Source organism: Genypterus blacodes, unplaced genomic scaffold (genome assembly GCF_046128005.1).
Source record: "Genypterus blacodes isolate CSIRO-AG114 ecotype Tasmania unplaced genomic scaffold, CSIRO-AGI_Gbla_v1 ptg000067l_1, whole genome shotgun sequence".
Taxonomy (NCBI): Eukaryota; Metazoa; Chordata; class Actinopteri; order Ophidiiformes; family Ophidiidae; genus Genypterus; species Genypterus blacodes.
Genome location: NW_027466879.1, coordinates 2,804,316 through 2,824,500, shown reverse-complemented (window position 1 = coordinate 2,824,500; position 20,185 = coordinate 2,804,316). Strand labels below are relative to the sequence as shown.

At 44.1% G+C, this 20,185-nt stretch overlaps 1 protein-coding gene and 1 non-coding gene across 2 annotated transcripts; both read right to left on the bottom strand.

The window, feature by feature from the left end:
* Positions 1 to 8,055: 8,055 nt before the first annotated feature.
* Positions 8,056 to 8,127, bottom strand: trnad-guc (transfer RNA aspartic acid (anticodon GUC)). Its single transcript has one exon. It is a non-coding gene; the product is annotated as a tRNA-Asp (tRNA).
* A 1,360-nt stretch (positions 8,128 to 9,487) lies between these two features.
* Positions 9,488 to 20,033, bottom strand: ctdspl2b (CTD (carboxy-terminal domain, RNA polymerase II, polypeptide A) small phosphatase like 2b). Its single transcript, XM_076155963.1, has 13 exons — positions 19,823 to 20,033; positions 15,969 to 16,159; positions 15,063 to 15,201; positions 14,835 to 14,984; positions 14,258 to 14,506; positions 14,073 to 14,169; positions 13,788 to 13,899; positions 13,583 to 13,669; positions 13,321 to 13,383; positions 13,157 to 13,236; positions 12,807 to 12,933; positions 12,436 to 12,531; positions 9,488 to 12,314 (listed from the first exon to the last, which is right to left on the bottom strand). Exons 2-13 carry the CDS (start codon positions 16,134 to 16,136, stop codon positions 12,249 to 12,251), a joined length of 1,434 nt encoding a protein of 477 aa, XP_076012078.1. The 5' UTR covers positions 16,137 to 16,159; positions 19,823 to 20,033; the 3' UTR covers positions 9,488 to 12,248.
* Positions 20,034 to 20,185: the final 152 nt, after the last annotated feature.

Sequence of the window (20,185 nt, the reverse complement as noted above, 5' to 3'; positions counted from 1 at the left end):
TGACTGAGCTCCTGCAGGAAAGTCACACCCAGGAAGGGCAACAGGTGAGAGAGCTCTGCCAGCCGGTCAGGAGTGAGCGATGAGGGCGACTCTAGCTCTGCGCTGTTCAGGAACAAATTGGAAATCTGGGACGTAGGGATTCAGAACACAAAGAGAGCACTGTGAGAATGCCATCATTCAAATCCAAGGAAGACGATGAGATGAGAAAGCAAAGGTTGTTGTTCCTACCATGTGGCTGGGCATGCTGACGCCATCCTGTGTGCAGTTTATGATGATGTCCTGGATCACCTTAAAAGCCTTGGTGTCTTTGTATACCACAAGATCTTTTGGGTCTGCCAGGCATGCGAGTTTACCCAGTCTGAAAGAATACACACACACACACACACACACACACACACACACACACACACACACACACACACACACACACAGCTGAGCCCTGACCTCCTTCTTCAGTACATTTACCCAGTGTAATGTTATCAATCATGCACTTTAAGGTACAGTAACTGCCCAACAGCAAAAATAAATATAATATACAACCCACACTCTATTTTACTGTCAAACTCCAAATCAATTATTCATTGTATTTTCTTATTATCTTACTTGTTTAGTGCCACAGGGTAAACTGCACCTGCACTCCTACATTAAACCAATACATTTTGCCCAGATAGGATAAAAGGATTGAGCTGGAGAGTTGTTTCACATCTATACTGACCTGGTGAAATCCTGAGCGGTCAGGTTGCTGTAAGCGCCGACGAGTCTGTCAGCGACAAACTCCTGCTGCAGCGGCGTGAGCGTGAGCGGGTAACTCTGCATCTCATCCAGGCCCTCCAGCAACTGAGACACACACCATCAAACACACACAACTCAACAATTTCCATCTAAATATGCACTTGTTAGTTATGACAAAGACGAGATACCAGATACTAGATGAGGTAATATACATTGTGACCAGCAGGGGCAGAAGAGAATCACTCTGCCTTGGTGATTCTCCTCTGTAAAACCTTTGTTTATATTCTTATGTGAAGCTAGAAGATTGGTGACCATTCTATGCTCTGTCCATTCCTAATTCATGTGCTCCTATCTTTACTTATTGAACATTAGCTACAAGTCTATGACACACAATGGTGGTAACAGAGAAAGGGGAGTCTGTTGATGCTTTTGACCAGTATGTGACAAGCGACTCTGCTGTGCCCTGGGGCTAATTGAAATGACAGAGCGACCCTCTCGGGTTTCTCAGCGAGGTGTCGGCGCTCAGAGGCCTGTTACCTGAGCAGATGAGAGGTGTTGGAAGTTGTGGAATGGCAGGTAGACGATCAGGTTACCAATGTCCCTGATGAGTGATGGGCCGGCTTGATTCATGTTGTTGGCGGTCATAACTTTGCTGTACCACTGGCCAAATGCCTGTCGCTGCTCCACTGACATATCGGGCAAGTAGTTATTAATCGTCTCCCGCCTAGAGAAAAATCACATTACAGTACAGTACAGTAATGTACAGTGCAACTTCCTGTGATACAACAACAACAACTGTTTTATTCCATCTATTATAAATCACTGCCTCATTTAAACTTGAAGGAAAAACGTTTAGTCCTCTAAAGGCACAGATGAAACCCTTGAGGGTCTTGTGGTGAAGGAGAAGGAGAGCTGTAGTCTTCAGGGTTAGGAGGGAGTTGGTTATATTTACTCTGGCTCACAGTGTGAGAAGTAAAGAGGAAAAACAACAGACTCATTTAGTTGAACTTCATAAATGCAAGAATATACACAAGAATACAAGAATTTATGGAGCATCTCAGCTGATCTACATTCTACATTGATATGTGATTCCATAGATCTCCCCTTGATTGTGTCCCTGCCCCCTCAGACTCTGTCTAAACTGAATGATCTAGATGCCCCACAGAGGGCTGGGGGTCCTGAAACAACCTTCCAGCAGCAGTGCCGATGAGAAGCACGCAGAAAAGAAACACAGAGGGAGTTGAATATGGTGCACTGATATATGCAGAACAACATGAAAAACAGAACTTTTGTTGTCCCGTTACCTACATTTGTTGTTACTTTTCGACAGCAAATACCTGCACACAATTAACTACACCCTTTCTAGAAATCTAAATCTCTGAAATCTAGTGACCTAACTAGTTTCCTTTACATGCTATATATAATGTATGATGCTCGCACCTCAGGGAGCAGTGACACATCAGTTCTTGCAGAAGCCTGACACCAAAGGTGTGTTCAGAGGAAGGCACACGGAATTGAGGAAAGCGAGACTGGACGATGGTCGAGCAGTGGAATAAACCAGGTCACTCACTTTTTAATCTTGGGAAACTTGTTTTTAAGACTGCGTGAAACCATGTTGTTTGGCACACCTAAATAATCATTTTATAACATAAATAATTTTATAATTTCGTCATTTTTTATTTCGTTATTAATTTCGTTTTTTTTTTTTTTTTTTTTTAAATGACAGAACTGAACCAGATTAGTTTTCTTCCAGCTGTGCTCACAAAGCCAGTTAGAGCATCTGTTGAGAGGAAGGCTAGCCATGTGCTGCAGCTGCATCTAATTGTTAATTAAGCAAGATCCTTCATAGATGGAATGTTATTTTTCAGTATTAAGTATATTGTTGTTGTCTCAAAAACAAGGCTGATAGTAGCTAATAAAAGTTTGGCTTGCATCAGAAACCCTGGCCCTGTGTGTGTGTGTATGTGTGTGTGTGTGTGCGAGCCTTGCTCAGGGTCCACACCTTTACTGTGAACAGGAATCATACTGTGGCTTTGGAGAGAAGTGACTCAATACTCCAGCCAAACACTACGAGAAAGATCAGTTTACAAACATCGCCACGGGCACTCACACATCTCTGTTGTTCTGCAGTGGAGGCAAAGCTGCGATGTCAGCAGGGCTTGCATTGGGCAGCAGGGGACCCAAGGAAGGTAAGAGGTGCTCGTCTTTTACCAGGTGGGTCTGGAACAGCACTGATACCATGGTGGACACGTACTCAGCTGACAACTGGAAAAGACACGCATATCCAAAGTCTCAGTCACAGTCTGAGTAAGAAGAAGGTGCTGCTCTACTACAGAGGACGACAAACCTGTAGGCTGTCCTTGTTTCTGCTATAGTACTGAAGAATCAGCCTGACGGTGGACTTGTGAGCTACACTAAGCACTTGCCTCAGGCTCTTCAGTGGGATCTGGAAGAACTCCTGGAAATATGAATTACATTACATGCAATTAGTCCAAACGCTGAATACAGACAATGCAGACAATGGCGCAGGATCGTCTTTGGACAAAACTTAAAGGTGTGGTGCATCACCTTAATGAGGAGTAATTCATCACTGGTCCCGTCTCTTCCTGTCTGCATCAAGCTGGTTAATACGGTCTGTGGAGGAGAACACACAAGAGTGATACAAGAGGGATTAACAAAATCTCATAGTCTGGGAGTCGGTGTTGACATGTTTTTGTAATTGTCAAATCAAGTGTGAGACAGAAAGTGATTACACCCCGAGGAAGAGAGTTATGTCGATATCAATGACAGGGTGTAACCAAACACCACCGGCACCCGGGCCATACAACAGAGGTCAAATGCAAGACAATAAGAGTCATAGTAACTGATGTGAATGATTAATTAGATTACATAGAATGCCTGCAGATTGAAACAGTTTGAACCTCCCTACCTAATAAAAGATGAGGGAGAATCAGACAGACGAGGTTTACTTTACTTTGATTAGCCTCAGCAAATTACTCAAACAAACTAAATCCCCACATGTTAAAAAAAAAAGATTTGTTTACATTTTTTCGAAGAATGACCGTGCAAAGCAAATTACCCCAAAGCACTGCAGCAACACCCTCTTGTTGTCAAAGTTGGTCTCCTTCTCCAGAAAGCGATCTACAGAGCGCAGTACATTGAGTCTAATGTTCTCCGTGATATGTAGTGACGTATTCCTCATCTCCTCTAAGGCCAACAGGATCACCACAGTAGTGCTGACTGTCTGCTCCAACACTCTGTCCATCTCTGGCGTCAACAGATGCTCCACTCTGGTCCTCAGACTCTCAATCCAGCAGCGTAGAACCACTTGTAGGGCCAAATTCTGACTCATCCCTGGCTGGCAGACTAAGGTAAAGTCAGTGGAGCAGGTCAGATTGAGCCGTTCTACCAGATTTCTGGCCAGGCAAAAATTATGCTCATCAGTGCTGCTGTTGGTGAAGCTGGAGGTTGAATAGAGGGCACACAATGTGCTCACCCACACGCTAGATGGCTCACTGGCTAGCGTAGCGAGTAAAACAGCATTATGGCAGACTGAAGGGACAAATCTGTCCCGATCGTAATCCCAGCATTGAGCCAGGAAAGATGGATCTGGAAGAGCTATGGCCCAGCTGGAGTACTGACACTGCTCTGAAGGCTTGAATCCAAACACACCTTCGTCTTTCTCATCAGTAGGCAGCCCTGTACTTGAATGGTTGGCACAGTGCTGTACTAGCCAGGTGTTGTCCAGATTGTCCAATAAATTCTTGTAAACTGTGGCGTTGGAGCAGACCTTGGTGGTGAAGTTCAGTGGATCGAGGTCCGCACAGAGAGCGAGCTCAGTCATGTCCACGATGATGGGCTGGCTCCATTCTGAGTACTTGCATGCCTAAAACATAGATTGTGTGTTTAAGGACATCTTAGAACATTTCAAAATGGTGATTGGTTCAGACACAGATGGTTGGATGAGATTGGATGAGGATAGACCCATTTTTTGCATTAAACATTTTGTCACCTTATTTGTTTACAGAGGATTTATGGTATTATTTGTGAATTATGTGTTTTGGATATATAAACAATGAAACACCCACCTGTGTTAGCACTTTCACATCGTTGTCTACACAGGCATTTGTCCGCAGCCATTTGTTCTGCTGGTCTAACAGCAGCTTATCCATCAGATCTGCATTGCAGCAGACATTATTTTGAAAAGAATCCTTATCATGCTGCCAACAGAGGCCAACCACTGAAGAATCTATGGGCCGCTGTCCCCATGTGTGGTAGTCACACCAGTTTTGGATGTCGAAGGGCCGCTGCAGTGTTGGTGAGGGTGATGATGATGGGGATGAGGATGGTGTTGGTGTTGGTGTTGGTGTTGGTGTTGGTGATGTTGATGGTGATGGGGATGAAGATGGTGATGGTGATGGTGATGATAGGGATGGTGATGGTGATGGTGATGGTGATGGTGATGGTGATGGGGATGGGGATGGTGATGGAGATGGAGATGGAGATGGGGATGAAAATGGTGATGGTGATGGTGGTGCAAACATAAGTAAAGAGCTGCAGTGCTCTTGGAGCCAGCTGTATTCGTCGTTACGCATCAACTCAGTGAGAAAGGTTTCGTTAGAGCAAACCTCAGTAGCAAAACCACCAGGATCCATGTGGGTACACAGTGATATGGCATCAGTGGAAATTGTATTATGCCACTCAGAGTATCGACAAGACTCTGCCACAAGTGTATCGAGGTCTGTTTCTTCTGATCCTGTCGTCACTGGTAACTCTGTGCAGTTAATCATGGGCAGCTGATTGTCAGGATTGGAGTATATCAGGATGAACAAACCCGTGTTCCTACAGAGGAGGCTCTGAAACCTCCTACTATCCAGGTTCCAGCAGAATTCCACGATGACTGGCTCCACCGAGACTGTGTGTTGGGCGAGCCAGCGGTCATAATTGCATAATACATTCACTAACTGTCCAGGATTTGCAAGGGAGTTGAGGCAGTATCCCAAAAGCCAACTATTGTTCTTGTCTAAAATATCTCCTGACCAGTTGCCATAGTTACAGACAAGCTGGTTGAGGCTGGGTGCATCCCTAGGCTTCCGATGAAGGGGAATAAGAGGATAAGGAAGGGAAGGGGGAGTCTCTGAGGGAGGGACAGCTGGGTAAGACTGCATGTCCTCACCCGGGCATTCAGATGTTCTGCTGAATGGCGACATCATTGTTTGAATAACAAAGCACAAGTTGTTCCACACGTTCTCTATCTGGGTCGGGCTGAGGGAGCTCAGAGCTTGGCAGAACATGATTACAGATGTGGAGGAGGACTGTCTTGAACCCCTGAGGATCTCATCGCACAGAGTTTCATTGAGCCTGGCCAGATTTTGACGATCGCACCTTAGCAGGATATCATGGTTGCCGCCATGCACCTCTTGGATTTTGCGCTGGTAGAAGTTGCTCGATGAACAATCGGAGAATGCGCACACGGACTGTTCTGGAGGCAGGAAGATGTCAATGATAGAGTCACCGAAGGACCAGCTCACATTGTGGTTTATTCCCCTAAACAGAGGAGACATTTCAGAAGCGTGAAAATTAGATGGAGTGCGTTGTGGATTCCAATCCAATCCATAATAAAGTCAAAGCACCAATTTCAAAGTGGAGAAAAACTACATTACAGTTAAAAGTCCAGCATTTAGAGTGAACTTAAGTAGAAGTAAATGTTTAACAACGTGTCACGGATGTTTTTCCGGGCAAACCAACCAGGACTTCCTGTGTTGAGTCACAACTGTGTACTAAGATAAAGTTATCTTTATAAAATATATTTCATATCACTATTATTGTATTAAATGTATTTGAGAAAAACAAAGAGAACCACTGAATAAGAAAATAATTTGAGTTTGGAAACTTTTGCAAATACACTAAAGCAATTTTTAAATGATTCTTTAAATCCCTTAAATTGGAGACATTGTTGCGATTTGCTGATTCTTTTTTCATTCTTTTAAGTTTTGTCTCAAGTTCAAATGGAAGACAAGTATGAAATGTGACCTCTTTAAAATTCTTGAGACTCTGATAAAAGGTTATTTTCTCTGTAGAGTATCAAGTAAAATCTCTCCAGTAAAAGTACGCTCAACCAACCACTGATATGACACAAATGTACTTATCACATAACAATTAGCTCTGGGACTTGAAGAGGATGTGAATTTACATGCAGAAAACCTTTGCTTACCACATAATGAGCTGCTTTAGATCTCCTACAGAACAGGCAAAGAAACAAATTAGTACCAGTGCATCAAATTTGAGGTTATTGCACAGGGGATCTGAAAGAGGTGAAAGGAAACGTAAACTTTTACCTTCTTCACATTGTTCCCCGATGTCTAAAGATGGGACTTTAATTCCAAACTGTAGGGCTATCTTCACATATTCCAGTGGTGTTCTGATGACGTCCAAAATATACTTTGACAAATATGTCACAGCTGTTTTCAGAAGTCCATTCACAGCCTTCACAAAATTTCCAGAGAGAGGAAACTGTGCCAACATGTCCAGAAACATTTCCTGCAAACCATCCAGCTGTGCTGTGGTCAGGTAGGACCTGAGGAAGCTGTTGGGTTCTTCGTCGATGCTGTCACTCCTGGTGCAGGTCTGGGATCTCAGAGATGACAGGAACATCAGTACAGGTTTCCCCAGCTCCATAGACACGGTCTTAGTTAGCTCTGCCTCCAGGCCACAGTCCTTTCTATCAGACATTATACAAACAAACGTTTTGGGAAGGTTCTCAATGAATCTCTCTCTCAGCAGCGGCTCCACGATGTCATACAGGTTACCTAGAACTTGATAATATGCATGCAAGTCCACATTGTCAAATGCGGGAAAGGCCTCTGATTGCCGCAGGTTCGGCCTAAAGCTGCGTGTGTTCACATTTTCACTGGACAAAGAATGAATCTGTTGGATGACGTTCCAGATGTCCTCCTGTAGTTTGCTGTGCTCATCAGGGGTCGGGTCTGTTTTTTTCTGGATTATTTGGGTTTCCGAGGACACTTGCTTGACATCACATACAATGCCTGTGGATCATTTAAAAAAAAAAAGAAGAAAAAATGTTAACACATGTTGTCCCACAGTGACATTGGTAAGAAAGTGAAAATTGGAAAAGTACAGGGATTATACTGTATGAAAGACAGCGTGACAAAACAGAAGGTCGCTTGAATTATAGTCTCTACAGTTGTGGAAAAAAGTTGAAGTGATGAGGAACTGATCACAAACTGACGATGGTACGTTTTAAAAGAAAAGTTTCCATTAACTTCATCCTAAAACGGCACTTTGATTTTAGGAAAAAGGAAACTCCCCGTCGGGGAATCGAACCCCGGTCTTCCGCGTGACAGGCGGAGATACTGTCCACTATACTAACGAGGAAGGTTACAACGTCAGGGGACCACAGGAAATATGAACGTAATGTCTAATGTGACGTAAAAGTTGCTACTTACCAAAAAGGATGTACACCATGCAGGTAGCTGGTGTCGGCCACATTTTACACAGGCAGGTTTGCAAATGTCAAGATAAAAGTCTTTGTTTATCCGGTCGATGTGAAGCAGACAAGTTGAGGCAGAGGAGCCGGAAGGAGAAAAAAGAGTTTCATCGTGAATAATGTCGTAGAATTAGCTTCTTAAGAGAGGCGACATTCTCACAACTGTCCGCTCTCCTGCTCTTCTGTCCGACTGACTGGCGCGACGACGAGGAGTGTGAGTGACGATGAAGATGATGATGATGATGATGAAGGTGCCACTTACGAGCCACTCTGCTCTCGCACCGGCGCGGCGCCTCCCGGCCTGCAACGCGACACCTCCGGCTGCAAAGTAGCGTAATTAAGGACACCGGGGGAGAAAAAGGAGTAGGTGCGAACCCAGGGCTGAGAAACGCCGAACGGATTTAGGCAACAAGCTCAGCCGCCCGCCATCAAGTATTCATGAGGCGCGATGATTAACTCCCCCCCGCCTGAAACCTGAGGCCCGCGCCGGGAGGAGACAAGCTCAGACACCTGGCAGAGCGCGCGCGAGAGAGACACACACAAACTCACTACTACAATACTAATTATAAAATTAAAAGGGCTAGGGAGTCTTTTTTCTTCTTGCGTCATAACTGGCTGTGTTTCCGTTTCCCCAGATTAAAACAATCTCCAAGATGTTTGTTTTTGTGTCGATTGACTTCATTAACTCCATTTCATTCCACATTGTAGACTTGAGAACGCTCTGGAGCAAGAATTTTTCTGTATTTTTGTTTTGCGTTATTTTTTTCCATTTGAGAACTTCCATCCATATTTCCCCTCTTTAGGTCCATTTGCACGTGTGAGTGTGTAAAACCCTGTAGACTAGCGAACTTCACTTCAATCAGTAAGAACTATAAATTCACTTTTGTGTACCGTGATTAACATTTCTTTTAAATACTTGTGGTCCGTGGCCATTGAACAAAATGTTGAATTGTTGATACAAATGAGCCAAATTCTTTTATCAATAAATTCCCATTCTGTCCATAATATACATTTATTGTAAAATTTATGTACGAGTGTGTGAATGTTTTGGATAATATGAATATAGCCTTTTAAAAAGCAGCGTTAATCTCCTTTCCTCTTGTGAAATGTCTCGTCATACCTCAGAATCACGAGAAATAAACACAAGGGCATGCAAGAGGGTTTTTTTTAACTTTAAAACTTTGTTTGTGAAATTCAATGTAACTGTATATACACTTTACAATAGCATAGAGTCTGACAGCAGACAGATGTCTTCAAACATTTTAAATACATCTTGAGCATAACAGCAATTTTTGCAAGGAAAACAGCTTAACGCATATTGAAAAAAAATATAATCATTAACACGATTTGCTCTTTTCTGCAGAAAAAGTGCCATGATTAAAATTTAATTCAGGACTTTCCCACAAAGCAAGCTGTATTCTCTACATGCTAAGTTTAACAGTTCAGTGACACTGCGCTAAACTAAACATACAGATATTTGTAAGAAAGAAAAAAATAAGCAAAAACACTCCATCTGATGTAAAGTGAAATCTTCATTAATACATTTAAAAAGTAGATATGACATGCCTTTAGAAATTAAAAATACAAAAGTTTCCTTACTTTAAGGATTTTTTTTAACATGAAGCTGCATGTATTGTACAACACTCAGTGTACAATAAACTTGTAATGCACAGAAAATGAGCTGGATGAGACGTAATCAAATGCCTCCCACCGTTCGTTCACACTCGCACACCTGGCTGACGCAGGCCGAGCTCTCACACGCTGCAGGTGAGGCTTGCATACTCAGAGATGGTACAGCAGTGAAGAAGGTGAGGGGTCATGGGGGGTGGAGGGGGGGGGCTACTATGGTGGAACCTCAAGACACATTTCCTCTTCCATGCACAGTCTTCTTTCCTCCTCTTCCGAATACTAACCTCTGACCGTGCCTCTGATTAAGAATGCAGCAAGGAAATTGGAAAAACACTCAAGACTTCACCACATGTACAGTTTACATTCATAGTCTGGACGTGTTGACTCATAACATTAAGTTTGAGTAACCACCATTGTGCCCTGTAACAGATTTACTTGAACACAAAGTAATTGCAATTTCTGGAGGACCTAATTTCTATTGGGCAAAGCGAGAAAGACATCTACCAATTTATAAAAACAAAATGGAGTAACAGTGCACGACACGTACTGCACACTGAGGGGCAAAGGGGAGGAAGGGGAGCCCGATTGTCTCTTTCCATATGAACGCTGGGCGTGGACTGTGGGACAAACCATAGGGGAAGTTCTATGGAATCATATGGCACTGTACAGGCAACCCAGACAAACCCACACACAATGCAGTTTGATCCAAACCAAACAAGAACTGAAAGAGTTCAACAATTCATGCCAAAAGGAGTTGAGGAGACTAGTGGGACTCTCCCGGTCATATCACCTTGCGCCGGGCCAAAGGTCATGTATGGCCTGTGACAGGAAACTCAATGATGACAGATGGCTGAGCTCTCAGTCCGTTCCTGCAGGTTTTGACTTGTAACACATACACTAAATTTACATGGCTTCCTATTGTTTGTTTTTAACTACTGAATAAATTAAGCTAAAACAGAGTTAGATGGCAGTTGGGCGTGAGGTGTCCAGGCTTTAAGTAGGGCAGAAAACACATTCATATAGTTACAATTCTTAAAAACACAAGGCATAAACCTGTATAACAACATAAAGGCGAAACAAAAAGGCTTACATGTACCAAATACCAAATTAATAAAAAAAAAAAAACAGGGTGGGGTGGGAGGGGGGCAGTCAGGGTGTCATCGCCGCAGTGAGGCCGACTGGTCAGGGTCTGGCCACAGACGAACACCAGGGGGTCGACTTTATCACACACACACACACACACACACACTGGCAGAGAGGTGCTACATTTGTCATCATCCAATGCTACCGACACATCCATCAAATCACACAGAACTAAAAAACAACAAACAAGAGCTCTGTGTGTAGCCAGAATACTTGATTAGGATCGACGTCAATACTGATTATAAAACAAACGAATGACAAATCAGGTACTAGTATTAAAAAGGAAGGTTAACTTTGACACTTACCACTTTGAAAAAAACAAATGCCCTCCAAACCCGCACATGTCAAATTTACAAGTAAGATTCTTAACCCTAACATCTCATGACAGCGTTATCCTGCCTGCAGTGAAGACAATGTGTTGATTGCCACCGTGTGGATTCATTTCTTTTGATTCAATTATGCAATGGACTATCCCCCCCTTTAATACACACCACCCACCCGCATCGCCCCTAAAAGGAAACCATTTAGGATAAACATACATGACCCCTGTTAAAATATCACATCTTAAAAACTGAAGTAAAAACAAGTTGGAAACACTAAACACCAGTTTCTAGCAAAAAAACAAAAAACGTCAAACGACAGTAGAAACTTGAATCAGCTACAGCGGAATGCATAATGACTTTAGAGGCTACAGAGAGCGAGCCAAACACAGAATCAGTGTGTGCGGCCGGCTAAGAGTTAACACACACACCGTGGGTTTATAGGCCAGTCATTCTTGTTGGTATTGGTCTGTAGCCAAAGAGTGTCGTTATAAGTCAGTCTGGTGCTTCAGCGTGAGCACCTGGGGGGCCGGGTGGGGCGTTTGAGTGCAGGGACTCCTCTTTACCGCGCGGCGCCTTCGCCTCCACTGAGCCAGCACCAAGACGTCTTTAATTAGTATGGAGACAATGTCCAGCTCCACGTCTGCAGAGTCTACCTGGTCTTGTCAATAGCGTGTGTCATTTTCCTTCTATACATGTGGATATTTAGAAAATCTCACCCAGATCTTGCTTCAAAATGTTTTTCTTCTCTTTTTTTTTTTTTCCTAAAAGCAATGGCGGGTTTAAAAAAAGAGGGAAAAGGCTAAAATTTAAACAGTAAATGGCAATGTTGTAGTTTGTAATCCCAAGAGGGGCTTTATACATGGGTGTTCTGTCTTTTTCCATCTGCTCCCCGTTCAGAGAGTCTGGTGTCAAGTTCAGTCTGGGGGCAGCAGGTCGTGCAGCCGGAAGCGCTCTCGAACGTACGGCCGCACATCCTCATTCTGAAGAGTCCAGGGAGGAAGCGTGGGGATGGAGAGAAAGAGGAAGTACACGTTAGATCAATGACTTCATCACATGCCAACATGTTTCTGCCTCGGTCTTTAGGCGTGTCCAACATCTTACCATCTCGACCAGCTTCTCCAGAAAGGGAACCAGCTTTAGCAGCTCATTGTCATTCTTGTCCATGAACCAACTCTCTATGGGAATCCCATTGGACAGCTGTCAGGAGAGAACAAGGTCATTTACTATCACATGCCCACGCGTCTCTGCATTATTCACACACTCCAAATATCCATCTTCAGTGTAACGATCAGCCGCTTCCAAAATTCTATTTAGAACTTCTATAAATTAGTTGAATAGCAAATGGGTCTAAAGGTTTTTCCATTAGTTTGATGTCTAAACTACTGAAACTCTATTGACTGGCTTTGGTGATGAGCAGTTACTTGTTAAGAAACTAACACCAAACTTCCAGTGCTGTGTTCTGGAGTGTTCACCTGATAGGCAAAGGCTTGTGGTGAATTGTCGATGATGATGGTCTTTGACAGATCTCTGCCCAAGATGTTGAGGTCCTTGATGTAATTCCCCTGGACGCAGACACAATGTTCACGAAACAACCTGTGTCTACAGTTACAGTAGAGAAAGAAGGGAAGAAGAAAAGAAAATCAATCAGTGACAAGGCTCTGCAATCAATTATTCAGGAAAAACCACAACACTGACACCTCAATAGCAGTGCAACACCAACACCGGCCTTTTCTGCTCCGACGCTTTTTCCATTCATGCTTGCATCAGCTTGAGAGTGTGTGGCTGAATTCATTAAGAAAATTAAAGAAATTTTTAAATTTACCTCACTAGCTGCTTCTTGGGATCCAGGATGTTGAGCAGTTTGTCAGCGTACACCTTTTTAGAGGCTGTGAAGAGGATGATCTAGGGAGGAGGAAAGACCAATGTTAGAATTCTTTAATCAGACATGATTAGAGTTAATATCAATAAAAGGCAGCGTATGATTACCTCATAGATTTGAGACATGCGCTCCAGGAACTCTCTGAAGAACGGCCTCAGACGCACATACACCTGCAGACAAAGACACAATCACTCACATTCTGATTCACACACACACCTGATATCAAATGTAGAACTTGTGTCTGTAACAAATGTTAGGAGTACATTTCTGTCATACAGGTTCAAACCAATGCAACCTGTTAAAGATGTAACTTTTGCGCCCTCTAGAGGCAGCATGAAGGCACAGGTTCCTCGTGGGCCGGCTCTTTACCTGGTAAATGACATCCTGAAAGAGGACGGGGAAGGTCAGTGCTGCGTCCTCCAGCTCATTTAAGCTGCAGTGAACCAACGTCTCATCCTACAGAAGAGAGCAACACCAGGAAAAGTATGAATAACACAAGATTGGCTAATAGAAGGATTTGATCATTACAGCCGATTTATGACAACTAAGAATCTTGTTATAAACCAACACTGACCAGGTCGAGAACCAGAGAGAACTCGGGCGTGCTGCGCGTCTTCAGGGGCAGAGCTGGTTTACGAGTGAGCTGCTCTTCTGTCAGCGGAGGGACGTGCTTGATGAAGAAATACCTACAAATCAAAACATCATACCATAAGACATCTTGCATCACCATAACAAAGAGAGAGAGTCAGTGCATTTATTTGATAACCTCTAATGATGAAGTGTCTAACTATTGTAACGAGGTCATGGTTGGTCCATCAAACACCAGAAACAAAGACTGGTAAGGATGGTTTTTACTCACGGGTCAAAGACCTCCCAGTCTTCCTCATAGGATGCCTCGGGCGGTACTGCGGTGGGAGGAGCGTCCACATAGGCCATATCTGGAGTGGAGCCTGGTGCTAGCATCACAACAAGAGCAAAGTATTACACACATAAGCCATGGAAGTTGCACGTTTTAGTTTTTTCAGAGTAGCTGCACGGTCTTACCTGTGAGGGGTGGAAGGTCAGCGTCGGCTTGCAGCGCTCCCTCTGCTGCCGTGGGAGACGGCTCGGGGATGTGTGGAGGCCGCAGAGGTGGCAGCTGGGGCGCGCTGGAGTAGAGGTTTGTGGCGGCACACAGCTCCGGTGTGGAGGTCACTGTGCTGGTGGGCGGCTCCACCGTCGGCTCCATGTCCAGCTGCGTGACCATTTCCTCCGCCTCCAACGCCGGGTCTGGAGAGTCGGAGCCAGCGGAGGCTGAGCGAACACAAGCAAGGGACGGGTGGGCAGATGAATATTTTTGTGTCAAAGTATATGCATAACATTGCTCACACTGTGGATGCAACAACAACAACCAAAACAAAAGCAATACATGCGTACTGGGAAGCAGAGACTCGGGTCGCTGTCACTCTTGCAACGTTTAGTTCGTTTCAATGCACTACGCTTAAACATCACATCAGTAAACAAGGAAGGAATTGTTTTTTTATACGCCCGTTTACACCAAACAGACTCCTTATTATAAATCTGTTCATTTAAAGAATAATCTGTCAAATCAAGAAGGAGTGCCAGTGTTTCGCTTGCTTACCGTTCTTAGCTGTAGAGAAGAAGTTGAACACAGGGGAGAATATGGTCCCGAGCAGCGTGGTCCTGGGGGGGCTGCTGGGAACCTCCACAGCCGTCGTCTCCTCCAGGCTGCCGTTGGGCTTCTCCTTACTCCTGTCATGATTGGTTGCCTCTGCAAAGATGATTAAAAATGGTTAAGGGAGCCTAGAGGACAACTAGGAGAGACTTGGACTCTTCTTATGCCACTCACGTCCATTGACAGAGCCTCTCCGGCCGACTCTGGTGAAGGTCTGGCGCGGGTTGTTGGGGTTCGAGGGCGCGGAGGTGATTAGGTTGTTGTCCACATCACAGTGGAGACGAGTCTTCTTAGCCGGGCTCTCCTGTTGCACCTTGAGGACCAAACAGAGGCCATATTTACCAAAAGAAGGATATAGCAGGATGGACTAAAAACTAAATGTGCTGGACAAAACCTGAATCAAACAAATCAGAGTTAGAAAGGCACTTGAACAACAGGAAATAAACCTACTGGGTAAGAATGGTTTGATAATATACAAGCGGCACTAGTTTTGGTTTAAAGTTCTACTCCAAACCCAACTCTGTATGTTAGGATAGGACTACATCAGATCATGGTACTGTATATGTGCTCCACCTCAATGTTGTTTCTCAGCAGTAGTAGGGGGGGAAACCCTGAAGCGGTATGCTGATGAGTCTTTGTGGAAAGGCAGGGATGACCACAGAACGACACACTTACAAGAGCAAGTACAAAATGATATCCTTCCCAAATCTGAATGCCTGCGAGAGGAAAACCTGCTTTTGAGCGAGTCTGCTTTTCCACTTGTTACTAGCTTCTGTCCTGCACACCCACTCTGTGAGGCAGCAGCTAAAATTAGAACCGAGTGGAGTTCTCAGACAAGCTGCAGCATTCCACCAGACATTTCTTGGGATACATGACACTCGGAAGGAACATGGCACTGACAAGACCCTGGACTCACATCTGAGACCTGGAGAGCGGTTTGAAAATGGAGACGTGCCAAAACAAAAGCTTAGGTGACTCTGGATTAATTAAACTTTACGGGGGGGGGGGGGGGGGGGGGTATAAAGGCTACTACACTCATCTTTGTAGCGGGCGACTTGGTACGGGCACGGAGGAAGTTACCTTAACAGCATTTCCTCTGATGAACTTCTTGATGGTGGAAAACAAGCCCCTCCCACCACTGGTAGGCGTGTCCTCCTCTACTTCGGAGTGCCTCCTCTTGGTCCGCGACGGGCGCGTTGCCAGGCTGGGGTTCGGCTGCTGAGACGCCTTACGCATTCTCAGCCTCATTGTTTTTGCAGTCACATGTAAGGCTGTAGTAGAAAATATAAGAGAAGAGAAGAAGAGGGGGGGGGTTAACGACAGAACCAGAGGAAAAAATTAATCAATCTAACTGTGCACATTAAGTACAGGAAGCACACTGATTAAAATACATTCAAGCAACCTCGACTGTTTTCAAAGTGGGGTGAGCATGTGGGGTGTGTGTGTGTGTGTGCATGCGTGCAGGAGGATAACACAGGCACACACACTGCTGCCAACATCTGGTTGCATTCAAGATCCCATTTCACTTACATCACAGTGGATCACAGCAACCACAGCTGGCTTCAGTTCCATTTGTACAGCAAAGAAATCATCTACCCAATACCTAAACTTACTGCAAAACACTTGTATAGCTACATTAGGGTGAGGACAACAGAGACGGCAAAATACTGTACCTGCTAAACCTGAAGAACAGATGGGTTGTGTTTGTTTGTTTTTTTTTTAATGGGTGATCTGAATTTAAATTCAATCTGAGGGTAAAACACTCGTCACTCTGAGGCAATGTTGTCCTGGAGTACGTGTCGGGGAAACTAAAAACTCTTCACACAGCGCACAAATCTTGGTGGAGTACGCCTGCCCCTTGTGCTTACGCAACAACAGCTGGCTGAAAATGTGTCGGGACATATCCAGAAACTGACAGGAACCACAAACGCACAATGGAAACCCCTCTCAGCACACACACTGGAGCAGGGGCATAACAATTAGACTCAAGAAAGTAACGGATCCAGATTGGTTGCCTCTTAAAAATAAGTTGCTTTTAGTCAGAAATTTGTTTTCCAACTTTATGCATCAGATCCAAAACTTCTTAATAAAAATGCGGTGCTTGTTATGCGGTGCTTGTTATGCAATCCATTATCACAGGGAGTGTATTTAAATGAAACAAGAAATCACCTGGGACGTAACGAGACCTCTCTTTTACTTTGAAGTCTGTCGTACAGGTTTTTATTTCTGCTGTGTATTTGACTAAAAATGCTTGAGAATCTTCGCGGCAACGGACGATTTGCTGCCAGACATTCAGTGTGAAGCTGCTGTATATCGGAGCGTTTAAACATGAAGATGGACAACTCCAGCAACAACCATAACGTACACACACGGTCCTAACACACATCTGGGCCCAATTACAGCCGAGGATACTCTGGACCTGCTACTGATTACAAGTCCTGCATCTCCCTAAAAGATACGATTTCAGCTGCCATATTGAAACATTGCTTCTTTCTTAGAATATCGAGATAGGAAAACATCACAAAAACTGCTGCCCATTTTTAATAAAGATAAAGGAACGTGTGAGCCCAAATGCTGTGGATTTTCTAAAATTACAGATGCAGGTAACAATACATCTGTTAAGACACAAACAGGCTGTGGCTCTACACCGAGGCAGCAGGACGGCTGATTGGATCTCAGACATTGACAGACCTTTGCATTCCAGCTGTGAGCCAGCAGTTGGATCGTGGTTGGGTCTTACAAATTATTCTTGCCAAGTACTTTTGAACAATTAACTCAAAGCACAAATAAGTCATCTTCTAAAAGAACAATAGATCAATAATGATGTTTGTGAAAAAGTGAAATTCTATGATCTGCTTTGCCATGTAAAGACTGAATGAAGTAAACTCCTATTGCCAACAATTGGACAAGGGAAACAAATCAAAACATGTTGGATACTTCACCAGCAAGATACACAACCCAAACAAATGATTGCATTTATTATTTACCAAAGCCTGATTATTGAATGCAGTCACAAACACACTGCCACAGGTCCCAGATGTTTACGCTCTTGTAAGCGGACTGAGTGAGTGGAATAAATGAATGATTGCATCAACTTTCTTTTAAATAAACACAGGGGAGATTACCTAGTCATACTGTCACAATGTCAGATTTGCTTTAACCAGAGGCATTGATTCGTAAAACAGTCAGATTAAGCAAAAGCCTACTGTGTGATAAGTAATTGACCCCAATCAATCAGTGTTGGAGAAGATCTCTTGTGATTCTCCTCCATGCTAATTCCATTTTTTATTTGCATTTCTGAGTTGTGTCACTTGCCGCAGATACTTCATCTGTGCAATGCATCTGTAAAGCGGACAGGCAAATCAGCATAACTGGGAATAACTGAGCCCTTTTATACCTAAAGGTTGCACAAACTACTCACCAGTAAACCTAATAATCAGCACAACTGTCAGCGCTGGAACACACCGGGCATCAGCGTGTAATTAACGGCTCATCTGATAGTCCGGTTCTATAGTCCGGTTCTATAGTCCTCTTATACATTTTCCCTTTATCTAAACATCACACGCATTTCACTAAATCGACATCAGGTTTGCCTCCGTTTCTTGCAAAGGTTGCCATGACGGCAGCAGCGTAATGGTGCACATTTACCTTTGTGTGTAATCAGAAGAAAGCGGCGCTCCTGCACAGCTTCGACCGAGCGACTGAGCGGGAAATAGGAACATGCATGCCGCTGTGACGGGGCGAGCTAGCTGACGTTAGCATGGCAACACAGCTCAGAAACAAGCGAAGGCCTTACGACTGAAAATCACACTGTGCGGCTAATGTCGGCTGCTAACATTAACCAGAGTAGCACACAAAACGCAGGCGACATATCTGATAGAATACGAGTCGTTTCGAAAGATGAACCCGATATAGTAGATTTGTTTCATCTGAATCCAATGGCAGCTACACAGTTATATATTAGCCACCATAGCCAGCTAATGCTACATAAACGGAAATACTAGACGTGAATGTAAGAGTCCGCCGTTTGTTTTTAGGACAAACAACTTATTTTAGGACAATTCCACTTTGTACACGTAATCAAATGACACAGGTGACATGTGTTCATTAACATACATCGGTCCGGCATCAAAGTGTTTGCTAAAAAAAAAGTCAAATCTAACGAACTAGCTCAGGTTGTCGAGAGCGAGTGGAAGCAACGTAAATGAAACAGAAATGAGCGACAGCCGCATAGTTGCAGTGTATTTAATTTAACATTTGATTGAACGCGAGGTTAACAATAATCCCCGCTAGTTTAAAAGGACGGCTTGTCAGTGGATTTAATCAAATTAGCTACAGTGACATGGTGTCAGTGTCTATATACACTGACTGCTGTCTCTACCTACTGAGTGTATTGTTGAATGTCACCTGGCATTAAACGGCGTAACGCTAGTTGCAATTTGTAGTTCAACGGCTCGCCGCATATTCAAACATTTAACTGTAAAGTGAGCTACTGTCACCCAGTTAACCCAATGAAGGCTAAAATTGTGGAATTGCTAACGGACGACGGTAACGTTAGCCTACATGCTAAAAGCTACAAGACCAGCTAACGATAGTCGTTGACTGTTTCAGCTGGACAAAGTTACGCTCCGAGTGCGGGTGGCAGATGTTTGTGATTGTTGCCATAATTTACAACAAATATCTGTACGTGATTAAACTCTAAAATCATCGAACCGCTCGAATATTCCGGGAATTAGCCATCGCTTAGTAGGCCGTGTTTAGCTTTCCCTCGGGTAGCTAACTAGCATTAACCCTGGCTAGCCTAGCTTATTTGAAAAACTGCTTCAGGCTAACAGATGTGTACAAGCAGCGAAGGAAAACATTTATTCTGTCGTTAGCCACCACCACATCACACGCACACATACAGAGACAGAGCGTAACAAACAGCCACTTACATTACAGTGATCCGCAGTGTCCCAAGGTAACGACTCAAGACCGATGAAGCATCACCAACGCTGTCAGCGGTTGTTGTCGAGTTCAGATCCCCCCGTCTTATGTACAGCTACTCGGTGCCGTCTTTGGAATGACACACTGTTGTGTTACCAGGCGCCATTTCCCGCCTCTGCTCAGCCTCTCGGAGACAGATACCCGTATGGGATACAGACACACCCCCTTACCTCTGAAAAACACCAGCCAGGATGTAGCCAGTCCCCACCCCGCTCTGCACTCACTCAAGCTATGTACACAGAGGAGTTGGTCTCTGGAGTCGTTTGTACATCACCACAAATACATTCATTATTCTCTCAACACAAGAGCGA